The sequence below is a fragment of the Lutzomyia longipalpis genome, chromosome 4, assembly GCF_024334085.1.
Source record: "Lutzomyia longipalpis isolate SR_M1_2022 chromosome 4, ASM2433408v1".
Taxonomy (NCBI): domain Eukaryota; kingdom Metazoa; phylum Arthropoda; class Insecta; order Diptera; family Psychodidae; genus Lutzomyia; species Lutzomyia longipalpis.
The window spans coordinates 7,941,696-7,956,446 of record NC_074710.1 but is presented as its reverse complement, the minus strand read 5'-3'; the positions used below and the strand labels follow the sequence as shown (position 1 = coordinate 7,956,446).

Here is a 14,751-nt window from a genome sequence, read left to right as displayed (position 1 = left end):
AATGAAACAAATTTGGCCGTTACACCAATTTTTGAATTCCCTCTTCTTACATCTATATAATAAAGAAAGGTCTGTTTGTTGGTAATCTTCCGTCGTGTTCGGCTATACAAATCTACACCGTTTGACCGATCGCGATGAAATTTGGTACAGAGGCTCCTTATATCAGGCGGTTTCGAGTGGCCGTATCCATTTTCCCCCCGAAGCCCCCCTTCAGGTATCCCCCATATAACTCTCATGCAGTTTTTGCGAATTTTTGAATTTGGCGCCGGAAATGTTGTATGAAAATGATTTCTTCCCTTTGAATTTTTTTTTTTGAGATTGATGAGTGTGCCCAATCATACTTATAAGTCATCACAATTTTTTCTCTCTAAAATTTGCGCGAAGCGCAAAACCCCCCGCGAAGCGGGGCGAGGAAAATTGGAGCGAAGCGACAATTTACCTCGTTTCTGTTAATAACTTTCTTTCTGGTGGTCGGTTTGACCTCAAATTTAAAATTTAAATTTATTTTCAGAAGCTTGGTTTTATACCTCTTAGAACTAAGGCGCAATTAATCGAAAGATATCTCTGGGGTCGGTCACCTACCCCTCATAGTATACGGAGGGTTAACAGGCGAATTACTCGCAGAATTATTTAAAAATTGACTAATATTAATTCTGAAAAATTATTTCTATAATTACAAAAATTTTCTTAAAAAAATCTATAGATATTTTTAATATATTTATGTTTTACTATTCGTCTCACATAAAGTTTATTTTATCTATAAGCTCCTTTTGGCGTCTTGGCTTTGATATCCTATCAGAGTTAATTTAGGGAAAAGCTAATTAATGGTCCTTAATCTATCTTTTTTTTTACATTAAATAAAGCTATCTATCTATCCTTAAGAACGTTAAAGATATGAATTTTAGCCTTTATTAATCGATTTTTGGGGAGTTTTTTGTTATAAATTTCTCTGAGTGTATTTTTGTAAGGGGTGACCGCGCTGAATCGATGAAAGTTTCACAGCGTCGGCGTGACGCACCCCATTCGTCTACCAAATGCTTCCAGCATCCGAACTCAATCAAGAGGACTGTTCCAGGATTCGTTTTCGGATTTTATCAGTCTCCAATGAAAGTGGCAACTGAGTACATCAAGGTTCACGTACGGAGCCTTTTTTATATTGTAATTTCTAGTGTGTAACAAAAAAAAAACTTTGCTCTTTTTTTTTGGCTTAGAAAGCACAAAATAAGGAAGAAACGAAATGTGAGTTTACATTAAATAATGTTAATTTCCCATCCTTGGCCGTGTGTTTGTGCATTAAATGTTGTTTTGCAAAAATAGGAATGTCCTGCAAAATGGCTAGGAGATAAACTCATTTTTTCTCTCTCTCTTTTCTTGCAAATGATATACAATACAGCGCTAGCTAAACTCCCTAATTGTGGCATATGTACAAAATGACGCTCATGTTTGTAGGATGAATTTTTCATTTGAATATTAAAATTGATGATTATGTATAGTTTACCCACCAATTAGAGCTTTCATCAAATTTTCCTCATATCTCATCAATGATGGAGAAAAAATTGAATATTTCACTACCAATGATTACGTTGAAATTATCGTCATTAAACTTGTTTTGATTTTCCGAAATGTATTTTTTTTTGTATCAAACGGAAGCTAGAAAAATTGTCTCACACATTTAAAGCTCTTAAATACACCAATGCTTAGCTTGAGAGGTTGATTTTGTGCATTCTCAGACACAATCTAAGATGAAATTCATTCACATACAGTTCAACCACATTTGCACTCAGGGTGAGGCACCCTTTAACTCTCTGGCAAAAAAAACAACTTTATACAAATTTTGAATAATTAAGAGACATTGGGGCGAAATGGGTCATGCAGAGGATTTTAAATGAAACAAAAAAAAAGCGCAAAAGAGTGCATTTTCCTGCAAACAAGAGAAAATTTATCTAAAGAGGAATTTTAGAGCAGAAAATGCTGAAAATTCTTTTCAATTAATACTTAGAATTTTGTATTATATTTCAATGCAAATAAATTGAAAGAGAAATTTTATAGTACAAACAACATATTGCCCCTACACCATCCCAGCTCTTCCTACTTTTCATTAATTAATTAATATAATTAAATTTATTATCATGTGAAAATGAGATTAAAATTAACACTTTCCCAACCAATTCGGGAAATTTTCAAGAATCCTAAAAGGAAGTTATGCAAAATATATTTAAAAAATTTTTAACAGGAAGTTTACCCTGAATTTCTCCAACTAATTTTTTTTTTTTGAAGAAGTCTAATTGGAAATTCAAAAAAAATCTACTTTTGATGAAAATGCTGGGAAATCTTATTTATTTTCTATAATAAAAAAGTGAAAAATACGGGAAATTGATTTGAAGAATTTTCTTTGATTGGAAAAATCCTTCCAGGCATTTCTAAGAAAAGAAGCTTCCACCTTTCCTTTACACCCTTTGAAAGATAAACTAGAATTTTCTCAGTTTTCATCTGTTTGTATAGTTTGTGTATAAAGTACTTTATGGCGAAAAATCTCACCTGTGTGTTATTTTTCCTTTTTCCTTTCACAAAGAAAATTCAGCAAATTAGGTCGTTTTGAACAAGATAATCTCTCCCCTAAGAATATTTAGCAAGTTTCTAAACAAACTATTCTTATATGGAAAGAGATTATTCACTTTTGTTCGTCTTGTGACCTACAAGCTTTAAAAAAACAAAAGGAGTTTATACATTTTTGTATAGGAATACACATCGTCCTAGAAATCTATGGGAGAATGTGATTAAAAGTTAAAAGGATATTTTGGCAAAGAAATTCTCCAATGGAATTAGTCAAGAAAAGCCGGCAAAAATTTATCTGAAAATACAAGCAATGACATCATCATTTTGTTTTTTTTTTATCTATTTCAATGCAAGAAAACATCTCCAAATAACTTCAGAAACTACAGATAAATCATAAGCATGATTGTTTTATGCTTTAACCCTTTCACGTTCTTTGGACCATTCCCTGTAATTTCTAATGAATATTTTAAAATGATTTCTTCACAATTATATAGCTAAAAGATGAACCTTTCAAGACATATTTGTTTGATTCTTAAAATTTATTTCTTTATATTTTATCTTTAATTTAAAACTAACTTTTTTGTTGGCCATCGTGGCCAAATCGACTTTTTAAAATTCTCAAAAAATTAAAATATATTTAACTTTTCGTGATGAATTCTACATCTATGAGTAGGAAAGCTTCATTACTTCAAGATCGTCGAAAGAAAACTTGAAAAATTTTTTTTTCTTTGAGAGAAAATTAAGCTCAAAATTTTGAGGTTAGAAACCTGGATCCTCCAAAGGTTAAAAAAAAAAGCTTGATTATCAAACCATTCGATATCAGCATAAAGGTGAAGTTATTATTCGCAATTTTCGGGAAAATTTTTGATTCTTTTTTTAAATTATTTTCCACAAGAATATGTGTACCCGGGTTGTTTCCTCTAATGATGTATATTTCTGATATTTTTATATTGTAACGAATAAACTCCTTTATTGAATTAATACTTAGCTTCCATATAAACAATATCTAATGTATTTGTCGACCCGATTTTCACTGAATTTTGCATTTGGTAATTTATTTAAATTAATTACTGAATTTGAAAAAAAAAACAATACTTTCCCAACGACTTCATTACCCTTTCTATTTAATACCTGATGAAAGAGATATCTATCCTCAAAAAGTCTTAAAAATGAAATTGATAATAGTCCTTTTTTTTCTTTTTTTTAGATTAATTACCAAAAATGGTAGACAGACGTATGGATACGTTTGTGACGCAACTACCAACGATTGGTACCATCGATGGGTTCGATCTCATTTCGGATTTCATTGATGGTCGACTAAATTACAGTGTGAACAGCAGCACAGAAGATACGGACTCACCACCAGAGCTCAATATGTACAAAGTAGTGATTCTATCGATTGTCGGCTCAATCTTGAGCCTTCTTACCGTAGCTGGGAATGTTATGGTCATGATTAGCTTTAAGATCGACAAACAATTGCAAACAATCAGCAATTACTTCCTATTCTCACTTGCAATTGCTGATTTTGCTATCGGCCTCATCTCAATGCCACTCTTCACTGTGACCACTTTATTGGGTTACTGGCCATTGGGGCCACATATTTGTGACACGTGGCTAGCACTGGATTACCTCGCATCGAATGCATCAGTGCTCAATTTGCTCATAATCAGCTTTGATCGCTACTTTAGTGTCACACGACCACTTACATATCGGGTGAGTTTACTAAAACCAAAATAAAATTAAATAATTTCTTTTTTTATAAAAAAATTAAAAATAATTTAAAATTTATTAGGCAAAACGGACAACATCTAGAGCTGCATTCATGATTGGATCCGCATGGGGTATAAGCTTATTGCTCTGGCCACCCTGGATATACAGCTGGCCGTACATCGAGGGAAAGAGGACAGTGCCCCAGAATGAATGTTACATTCAATTCATCGAAACTAATCACTACATTACATTCGGCACCGCCATTGCTGCATTTTACGTGCCTGTAACCGTCATGTGTTTTCTCTACTATCGCATTTGGCGCGAAACAAAGAAACGACAAAAGGATCTTCCTAATCTACAGGCTGGCAAGAAGGATTCATCAAAGAGATCAAACTCAAGGTATGGCTCAACTGAAAATTACTTGAAATGTTTTAACCCTTTCGGGACTTCATGAAAGAGAGGAAAATTCGATTTTTTATTACTGCATTTATCCCTTGAATGATTTCAGTGAAATTATGGAGAAAATTTCTGGCTTAAGCTACGTAAATTGATCCCTTTGCATTCTTTAGATCATACGTAGATCCAAACGTGAAATATTCTATTTTTTCAAAATTTTATGAGTTTGCTTTTGTTATTCGTTATCGTTATTCTACGATAATAATGCATGAAAATCGCGCTGAAGAAGCCAAAGAAGACATTTTGCCTGAGAAATGTCCTATGAGACCATCCATAGAGTAAATATCGTAATACAAGGAGAACATGTTTCAATGTTTTTGTGTTTCACGTGAACTCAATGGGTTAGACGCATTTCTAACGTTAGAAAAGCAATATTCAATTAATATATAAATTTAGAAAAATATAGTGCTTCACAATTGTGTCATCCTATGGACGTGAAAGGGTTAATGTTAAATCTGATGTATGTATGATGAATCTCTATGCTACATGAGATTCCTGAATGCATGCGTGGTTTGTAATTAAATAGAAGAGCGTGGGATGGAATAGACTTATGCATAAAATGTCCTTGATATTCTTCTGGAAATCCTAAAAATCCCTCCAGGCATTCTAATAAAATAACACGATACTCCTTGCTTTTTCCGCACTATCCGCATTATCCTAAACTATATTATTCTATCTTCGTTCTATTGCGATGGAAAATGCAATTTTTCAAGCTATTTCTGTACTTTCCAAATTGAGAAAATTGTATTGAAAATCATGAAGATATTGAGTGAATTGAACTTGAGTTTAAGTATTTTATGATTGATTGAAAATCACTGGAAATTTATCGAATTTGTTTTATAGGTCAAAGAAATAAAAAATTTTTTTTTCCATTTGTTGAGATTCATTAAAATGTGTTTTAATGAATCTTTTGTGTTAATTAGGTAATCAAAAGATACTTAAGATATGACTAAAGAAAGTTTCCATTTCTTATTGAAATCCACTGGGACAAATTGGCAAAAATGTGCCCAAAAACTGCACACAATGACGTCACCATTGTGTTATTGCTCTTTCAATGTTTGATACATTTTCGCTGAAGTTTCTTTGATGTTTTTTTTTTAACATTATTGATGCAAATATTGAATATTTTAAATTCAATTCAACTAATTTTGTATCAGAACTTTCTAGCTTTTTTTATATTAATAAATCATCAATATATGTAATAGGATAGGGGAGAGCGGGGCTAATTAAGTCACTTAAGGGTTTGAAAAAGGCTTAAAATATCATATTTCCTATCTAGATAGAACAAAATGATCTGAGAAAGAGGTGTAGGGCAGTAAATTTCCTAAAGAAATGAGCTATACATTTCGCTTTATCTATTTGGGAAATATGATATTTTGAGCTTTTTCTAAACACTTAAGTGATTTTTTTAACCCCGGTCTCCCCTACTGATTCCACATAATAATGTATATACCTGCCTATATGTACTGTACATATAATAATATTATGTAGGTATGTGGTTTGTAATAGTGTGTTGTGGGAGAAAAGTTCATGGCAAAAAGTTTCAGTGATTAAATTCACGTTGTATAGACGAGACATAGGGGGATGCATATTGCAACAGTGAACGTCGGAAGCGGAAGAAACTGTCTATGATGAATCTTTAGAATGGAAATGTATGAAGGGTGGTGAAGAATGTGATTTTGCAACACAAAAGACACACCACAAATGCCTTTGACTTTACACATAGACAATCATTTAAAAGCCTTGAACACCTATTTATGGACCTTTATCTCAAATTCACCTATAAAATAAACCTTTTTATTCAATTCCTTTATAATATTTATATCAAAAAGAAACATTTGTTTTTATAAATAAATCCTCCTTTAAACTATTAAATTATAAAAGTTTCCAAGCAGCAACGAGCAATATGCTAAAGTTTTAAAAATTAATACGTAAAAAAAACTTTAAAAGTTATAAACATACAATCAAACCAAAATCATCTACAAGCTCTCTCAAGAAGAAATTTAAAAAAAAAGTTATACATAAAGAGAATAAAAAGCTCATACAGAATTAACCCTATGCAAGTCAGTATGAAACATAAAACACTAATTGCGATATTTGTTTTTTTGATGTATACTTACAGATTTTTTTTACACTTTATTCTGCTTAAAAAATTAAATAAATTATCAAAAAAGAAAGACAAATACGAATGTTTCAGGGTTAACCCTTTAGTTACGGCATAAAACACAAAAATATTGAATCTGTCACGAATTTATCGCGATTTTTATTTAGTGGATAATTTGAGACGTTTGTGAGGACAATTTTCAGTCAAAACGTTTTTTCGGTCTCTACAATGCAAATTTAACCCTTTCGCGTCCACGTGAAACATTAAAACATTGAAACATTCGCTCTTTTATCACGATATTTAAATTCGTGTAAATAAAATGTTTCACGTTTGGGTCAGCGTATGACCCAATGAACGCGAAAAGATCAACGTTTGATTCAGCGAAAAACTTAAAAACTTCCCTTTTTGTTTTTTTTTATTATTTTTAGCGACGAAAATACCGCAGTTAATTATTCCGGAGGAATGCCTGCGACCCAAGTTGGAGCCCCAGAAACGGAGGGATGGAGAAGACCACGATCAGAATCATCGGCTGACGCTGAAAGTGTCTACATGACTAATGCTGTCCTTTCGGACTCAGCATACGCCCATGGCACCCTCTCACGCCGATCAAGTGTAAGACTAACAAACTTTTTTTTCTTCTTAATTTTATTAAATAATATGGGAGATTGGGACTTATGGAGTCAAGCAAAGGTTAATAAAACCTATAAATATAATTTTTCATTACGAGATTGGGCAAACAGGTGCGATAAAATAAAACCTTAATTCTCTATCTCTTAAACCCTTTGTCTAACTTGCCCCTATCTCCCCTATCTAAAAATTATTATTGAAGTTTTTAAGATTATTTTTCTCTTGAAATTGATAAAAAATTACATATTTCAATAATATTTTCAATGGTTTTCAAATTGAATAATACATTCATAAAAAAAATTGTATAGAAAAAAATTGTGAATTGAATGTTAACCTGCTCTTCAGTGAGTTCTCAAAAAATTCAGTAAATACAAAAATTTCTGTCTGACACAACAATATTATCATGTCTACTGAAGAAGTTGTCTAACATTTATTTTTATTTAATTTGTACATGCATTTTGGCACATTACCTGCAGACGGCAACAAGCGGCATCCCCAACAAACCACAGAGTTGTCTTGGCAGTGTAAAAGACTGGTGCATTGCATGGTGGCATTCGGGGCGAGAAGATTCGGAAGATTATGGATACGAAGCGGAGGATCCATCAGATTTAGGGTATGCAACACCTGTATCCATAGAAACTCCTTTACAGAGCTCCGTTTCCAGGTAGTCTACATTATTAACATCTTTAAAAAAAAAGTCAATCAAGCAATGTCAAAAACACAATTTTTATTTTTCAAAGACTAAAAATTAATTATTTTTTTATAATTATTTTTTCTTTGAGAAATCCTTTGGCTTACACACGTTTTTTTAGTGATGGATTGTGCTTTCAAAGAGAACATTCTAGCTTAGCTGGTAGCTCACTGATTAAATATTAATTAATGTGTTTTTTATTTGTTGTTGTTATTTATGAAATAGCTAATTGCACCTTTTTTATTTTAGTTTATAAAATTGAACACTACAATACAAACACTTTGGAGGCAAAGTGTTTCGAAACAATGAATTTTCAGCAACTGATTTACTTATTTTTTTTGAGTTTTATGTTGTTTTATGTTGTTCTGTTAAATTGCCACAGCAAGAATTTCAAATGAGTTTTTTTTTAAATTTATTTATCACAAAAAACGACATTAAGTCGTTATTGATCGTTGCCTATTTACTTTTACATATTAACAAATAGATTGAAGATATAACCCATATACTACCTATTTAGTATTAAATATAACGTAATAGAATCAATAGAATGTATTGCACCATATCAATATCTATTAGAACAAAAAGAAGTATTGACATGAGTTGTTAGATGTGTGAACGTTATTATAAAATAGTTGGAAAACTGCTTGTACACGAACCACCCAAAACAACCCCAGAATAAAAAAAAAATAGAGAATACAAAATTTCTTTAAATTTAATATACAAATTTTTGTATTCTAGATGTACATCCTTAAATGTTATCCGTGATCCTTATGCAACGGCACGCCCAGGTCTCGTGGCGGTGATACCAGATGTCTCACCAACACCCCTGCGAACATCAATGGTGCCTATGTCGCAGCTGCCGGAGATCCAGGCTGGGGCACGTGATTCGCGTTCCCTGCCCACGCCCAATCGCATGGGGTCACGATCCGTAAGTCAAGATAGTGTGTATACAATTTTAATTAGACTCCCACCGGATGGTGGGCAGGGTGATGAGAAGGCGCCCTCAATCAAAATGATCCAAGATGATGTTCCCCTACCGCTGGTCGGAGGACCCCCACGGCGTCCACTGCCGTCGCGTGATTCCGAGTACAGCCTACCCCTTGGGCGGCGTTTGAGTCATGCACCAGATGTGCGTATTCCACTGAATGCCAAAATCATCCCCAAAACGTACCCAGCGACAAAAGCTCATGCGCCCCCGCGAACGGCAAAAAAGAAGAAGAAATCCCAAGAGAAGCGTCAAGAGACAAAGGCCGCAAAGACACTCAGTGCCATTCTTCTTAGTTTCATCATAACGTGGACACCATATAATATTTTGGTGCTACTAAAACCCCTCACGGCGTGCACAAAGTGCATCCCACAGGAGCTGTGGGACTTTTTCTATGCGCTATGCTACATTAATTCAACCATTAATCCCGTGTGCTATGCCCTCTGCAATGCCTCCTTCCGGCGTACATACGTCCGCATCCTAACGTGTAAATGGCACACGCGGAATCGCGAAGCGATGACAAGGGGTGTTTATAATTGAAATTTTCCACCGCAAGTCCTTGTGACTGCGGTGCCATTGTTAAAAGATGATCCTTTTGGACCACATTCATGTGCACTCCATTGTATCATCTATACACGTTTCAGATGATTTTAATACCAACCTAGTTATTTTTTTCTACACAATCTAAGTGAAAAATAATAAAATAAGGCTTTAAAATCTTTAAAAAAAAAAGTTTTTTAACCCTTAAAGGATCATAATTTGAAAATTCTCTTGAAACAAAATGAAAAAAAAAATAACGAAAATTTTCCAATGATCCTTAAAGGGTAAATGCAAAGATTAAAATAAAAAAAAAATGAACTTTCGTAACAAAATAAATTTTAAAGTCTAATTTCATTATTTTTAGCAATGAAACTGTAGAATAGAAAATTCTGTTTATATATTTATTTTTTTACCTTAGGGGAGAATGGCCCGAATTCCGACCTCTTGAGCTTAATTTTATTTAAATTACTTTAAAAAATCATGTAGATCGCAAGGAAGTGTTTTTTTTTAGTATCTTAACTCCATAAAGGTTTCGACAAATCAAGCATTTCTTTAGAGGACAAAAAGAATTACTTTTAGGTTAAAAAATATCAAATATTAAGAAAAACGTCTTCAAAGTTAGAAAATTACGTCAAACTTTAGGAAAGAAACGTCAAAATTTAGGAAACCTGTCTAACGTGAAAAATTAATGTTAAACATACAATTAAACCCCATACGTTAGAAAAAAAAGTAGGTACATATGTACATCAAACATTAAAAAAGTAACGTAAAACATTGGAATTGCTCAAAAATAAATTAAAACGTTAATAAACCGTCGATATGGTTTAATATTCATAATTTTTATACCTAAACCTTTAACGCCTAAATCGTTTTCTTTAATCCAGACAAAATTAATTTGACTAGAATACTTTATGCTTACATTTGTCAATACACCAACTAATACGAAAGAATAATATTTTAAAAATATTTAGCTTGGAACCAGCTTTAATATAAAAAAAAACCTTACAGGGTCAGATTTGGGTCATTCTCCTCTATGTAAAAAGCTCACTTATCCAATAAAAGTTTTTAATTGGGTTTCCCTTTCGTGAGGAAATAAATATTTATCACTTTAAATGGAATTAAGAGAGTTAAAGAGTTGGACGTGTACAATTTTCCAGGAATTTTCCAAGAATTTTGTGGGAACTATTTTTTGTGATTTTTTTTCACACAATAATATAGCAAAAAAATATATATTCGATTGGTTTAAAAAATTATAAATATATGACAAAATAACTTTAAAAAAAACGATGGAATTGTTAAGTGTGTTAACCTGATGTGAAAGAAACATTTCGAATGTTTTTTAAAAAAAATCTACTAAAAGCTCCAACTCTTTGTACGACCAAAAGGCCTTTTTTTAAATTTATTTTTTCCATATAAGTAATAATAAAATTATCTTTTTAGTATAATTGTTACCTATTTAAAGCTCCATTTCTCCCAAAACGATCAAGTGAGAGAAATAAGAAAAAAAACGATTGAAAAAATCTTAAATCTTGCAAAATTTAGGGAAAACATTGAAATTATGTAATTAAATATATTTAATGTATAAAAAGAAAAAAAAATACAAAGAAAAACAACTTGTACTGTAACGTTTTATATTATTTCACTGATCTCTAAAATACATTGAAGTGATTGTTGAATTATGTACAACGGATTGACGCGTCTAAAAGGACGTTATTTTGTGATTTAAAAAGATATTATTTCTTCTGAATTAATTAATTTACGTTAATCTGTAGGTTTAACAGACATTTTTTGAAGAAAAAAAAAAGGATTTGCGAAATGGAAATGCATGGTAATGTTTTGTAAAAGAAGTTTTAAAAAAAAGTAATATTGAAAATAATAACAAGAAAAAAACCGAATTCTAGATTTTATATATTTTTTAAAGTAATGAATTACTCGTTTAGATTAAAAATCGATCTTACCAGAAACTTTTCAGTGATTGATATGCGTATTTAGATATAAATGCTTATAAATATTAAACGTAGTACCTAAATAGATGAATCCTCAAAAGGTATAAGAAGAAAAAAGATGAAAACCACCTACAAAAATTTAATTAAATATATACAAACATAGGTACATTGTGTGGTGTGTGTATTACAACAACAAAAACAAATGAAAGTGTAAATAAGAAAAATATAGAATTTATAGTTTAAGCTTTATTTTCTCACCTCTATTGTTTTTTTTTTAATAATTCACAAGATCGTTAAAAAGTATGGTCAAAGAAATTGGAAAGTTGTTTGATTAAGTTATAATGGTGCCTCATACTTGTACTTAAATACATTGTTCTAAAATGAAGTGATCCACTTGGAAAGCTCACTAGAAATCGTAAAGGAAAACATAAAGTCGTAATAGTTTTTACGCTTCCTACTCAATTCTTTAACATGTTTAAGGAATTTACGTACAAAAATCTCGAAAAAATGTAAACTGTGAGCAAACGCATGTCTGAAAAGCTTTCCAACTTTTTCTTAATAAAAAAAAAAGTTGGATAATTTTATCCAAAAAAAATCATTTAACCCTTGGAGGGTTTGGCTGGCCAAAGTGGCCAATTAGACATTTTAGCTGTGTTTCTTTCAGACACAGCTTTTGTGTACCGAGCAAAATCGAAAGTCGTCAGATCGGGCTCAAACTTGGGATGAGCACGAATTAGGGTCCCCACATTCCAAAAAACGTATGCGCCAAAAAATTTTTTTTTCCGGCCGGCCGGCCGTCCGGCCGTCCGGCCGGCCGGCCGGAGTATAACCCTAAATTGCGAGAGAACGGTGATAGATAGAGACTTGCGGTAAACGGCAAAGTTTAAATATCGACTGGAAGACATCCGATTATGACGTCAAATTTTACCCCCCTCCCCTCCGTCCGCCATTTTGGATAACCTCAAAATTTTGTTTTCGCTATATCTCAGCCCCTGTAATAGCTAAAAATCTGAAATTTTTATATGTTGTAGGGGATATCAATACCTTTCCAACGATACCACATTTTCGAAAATCGGTCAAGCCGTTTAGTCAATATGGCCGCCACAATTTTTCATCGAAAATCGACCATAACTCGAAAACGGCTTGACCGATTTTGATCAACCCGGGCTCAAATGAAAGCTCTCAACAAACCCTACAACTCTCTAGAACATCCGAAGTTTCAAAAGTGACCGCTAGGGGGCCAAAAATCAAAAACAAAATTTTCGATGAGTTTTCGATGAATATCTCGAAAACGACGACATAAATTTTCTTCATTTTTTGATATGTTATAGCTGACCATATTATCTAGCTCCATGCCAAAAATGAAGAAAATCTATGGATCCGTTCTCGAGATATAGCCCTCCAAAGTTGGTATGTCATATTTCGAGTTCTACAATTCCGATTTCGATCAACTCAAGCGCAAATGAAAGGTTTCGTGAAACCCTACAAATGTCTAGAACATTGCAACTTCGAGAAATGACCGCAAGAGGCGCTAAACTCGAAAACAAAGTTTTCGAAAATTTCGAACTCGAATTTTTCGAAAATGGCGACATAAATTTTTCTCATTTTTCGATATGTTATAGCTGACTTCAAGACCTTTCAAACAAAAAAAAATTTATGAAAATCTATGGATCCGTTCTCGAGATATGGCCTTCTAAAGATTTCTTAGAGTATGACTTTTCTACTTTTCCCGACTTTACGCGTTTTTAAACTAATTTGCGTTCTATTTTGCTCTCACAAAATTGGTACACTGAAAGAAACACAGCTCTCGTAAGCTTGGTCAGCTTACCAGTACATTTTAGCTGTGTTTCTTTCAGACACAGCTTTTGTGTACCGAGCAAAATCGAAAGTCGTCAGATCGGGCTCAAACTTGGGATGAGCACGAATTAGGGTCCCCACATTCCAAAAAACGTATGCGCCAAAAAATTTTTTTTTCCGGCCGGCCGGCCGTCCGGCCGTCCGGCCGGCCGGCCGGAGTATAACCCTAAATTGCGAGAGAACGGTAATAGATAGAGACTTGCGGTAAACGGCAAAGTTTAAAAGTCGACTGGAAGACGTCCGATTATGACGTCAAATTTTACCCCCCACCCCTCCGTCCGCCATTTTGAATAACCTCAAAATTTTGTTTTGCCAATATCTCAGCCCCTGTAATAGCTAAAAATCTGAAATTTTAGTATGTTGTAGGGGCCATCAAGACCTTTCCAACGATATATCATTTTCGAAAATCGGTCAAGCCGTTTTGTCAATATGGCCGCCACAATTTTTCATCGAAAATCGACGATAACTCGAAAACGGCTTGACCGATTTTGATCAACCCGGGGTCAAATGAAAGCTCTCAACAAGCCGTACAACTCTCTAGAACATCCGAAGTTTCAAAAGTGACCGCTAGGGGGCCAAAAATCGAAAACAAAATTTTCGATTAGTTTTCGATGAATATCTCGAAAACAGCGACATAAATTTTTTTCATTTTTCGATATGTTATAGCTGACCATATTATCTAGCTTCATGCCAAAAATGAAGAAAATCTATGGATCCGTTCTCGAGATATAGCCTTCCAAAGTTTACATGTCATATCTCGGGTTCTACAAGTCCGATTTCGATCAACTCAAGCGCAAATGAAAGGTTTTGTGAAACCCTACAAATGTCTAGAACATTGCAACTTCGAGAAATGACCGCAAGAGGCGCTAAAATCGAAAACAAAGTTTTCGAAAATTTCGAACTCGAATTTTTCGAAAATGGCGACATAAATTTTTTTCATTTTTCGATATTTTATAGCTGACTTCAAGACCTTTCAAACAAAAAAAAATTTATGAAAATCTATGGATCCGTTCTCGAGATATGGCCTTCTAAAGATTTCTTAGGGTATGACTTTTCTACTTTTCCCGACTTTGCGCGTTTTTAAACTAATTCGCGTTCTAGTTTGCTCTCACAAAATTGGTACACTGAAAGAAACACAGCTCTCGTAAGCTTGGTCAGCTTACCAGTACATTTTTAATTGTCACAGAATAAAATCTCTTAAAATTATTGTGATAATTTTTCTACATCTGTGTGTAGGGAAGTTCCATTACTTCAAGATCGTCGAAAGAAAACTTGGAAA

At 33.1% G+C, this 14,751-nt stretch overlaps 1 protein-coding gene across 2 annotated transcripts; it reads left to right on the top strand.

Annotated features, from left to right (window-relative positions):
- Positions 1-1,096: 1,096 nt before the first annotated feature.
- LOC129796087 (muscarinic acetylcholine receptor DM1) lies at positions 1,097-13,447 on the top strand. Of its 2 annotated transcripts, none has more exons than XM_055837806.1 (6): positions 1,097-1,239; positions 3,764-4,269; positions 4,349-4,665; positions 7,255-7,438; positions 7,930-8,066; positions 8,883-13,447. In XM_055837806.1, exons 2-6 carry the CDS (start codon positions 3,778-3,780, stop codon positions 9,667-9,669), a joined length of 1,917 nt encoding a protein of 638 aa, XP_055693781.1. In that variant the 5' UTR covers positions 1,097-1,239; positions 3,764-3,777; the 3' UTR covers positions 9,670-13,447. The 2 variants fall into 2 exon arrangements, with proteins under 2 accessions (XP_055693781.1, XP_055693780.1); XM_055837805.1 differs by having other exon boundaries at positions 7,930-8,117.
- The last annotated feature ends 1,304 nt before the right edge of the window (positions 13,448-14,751 follow it).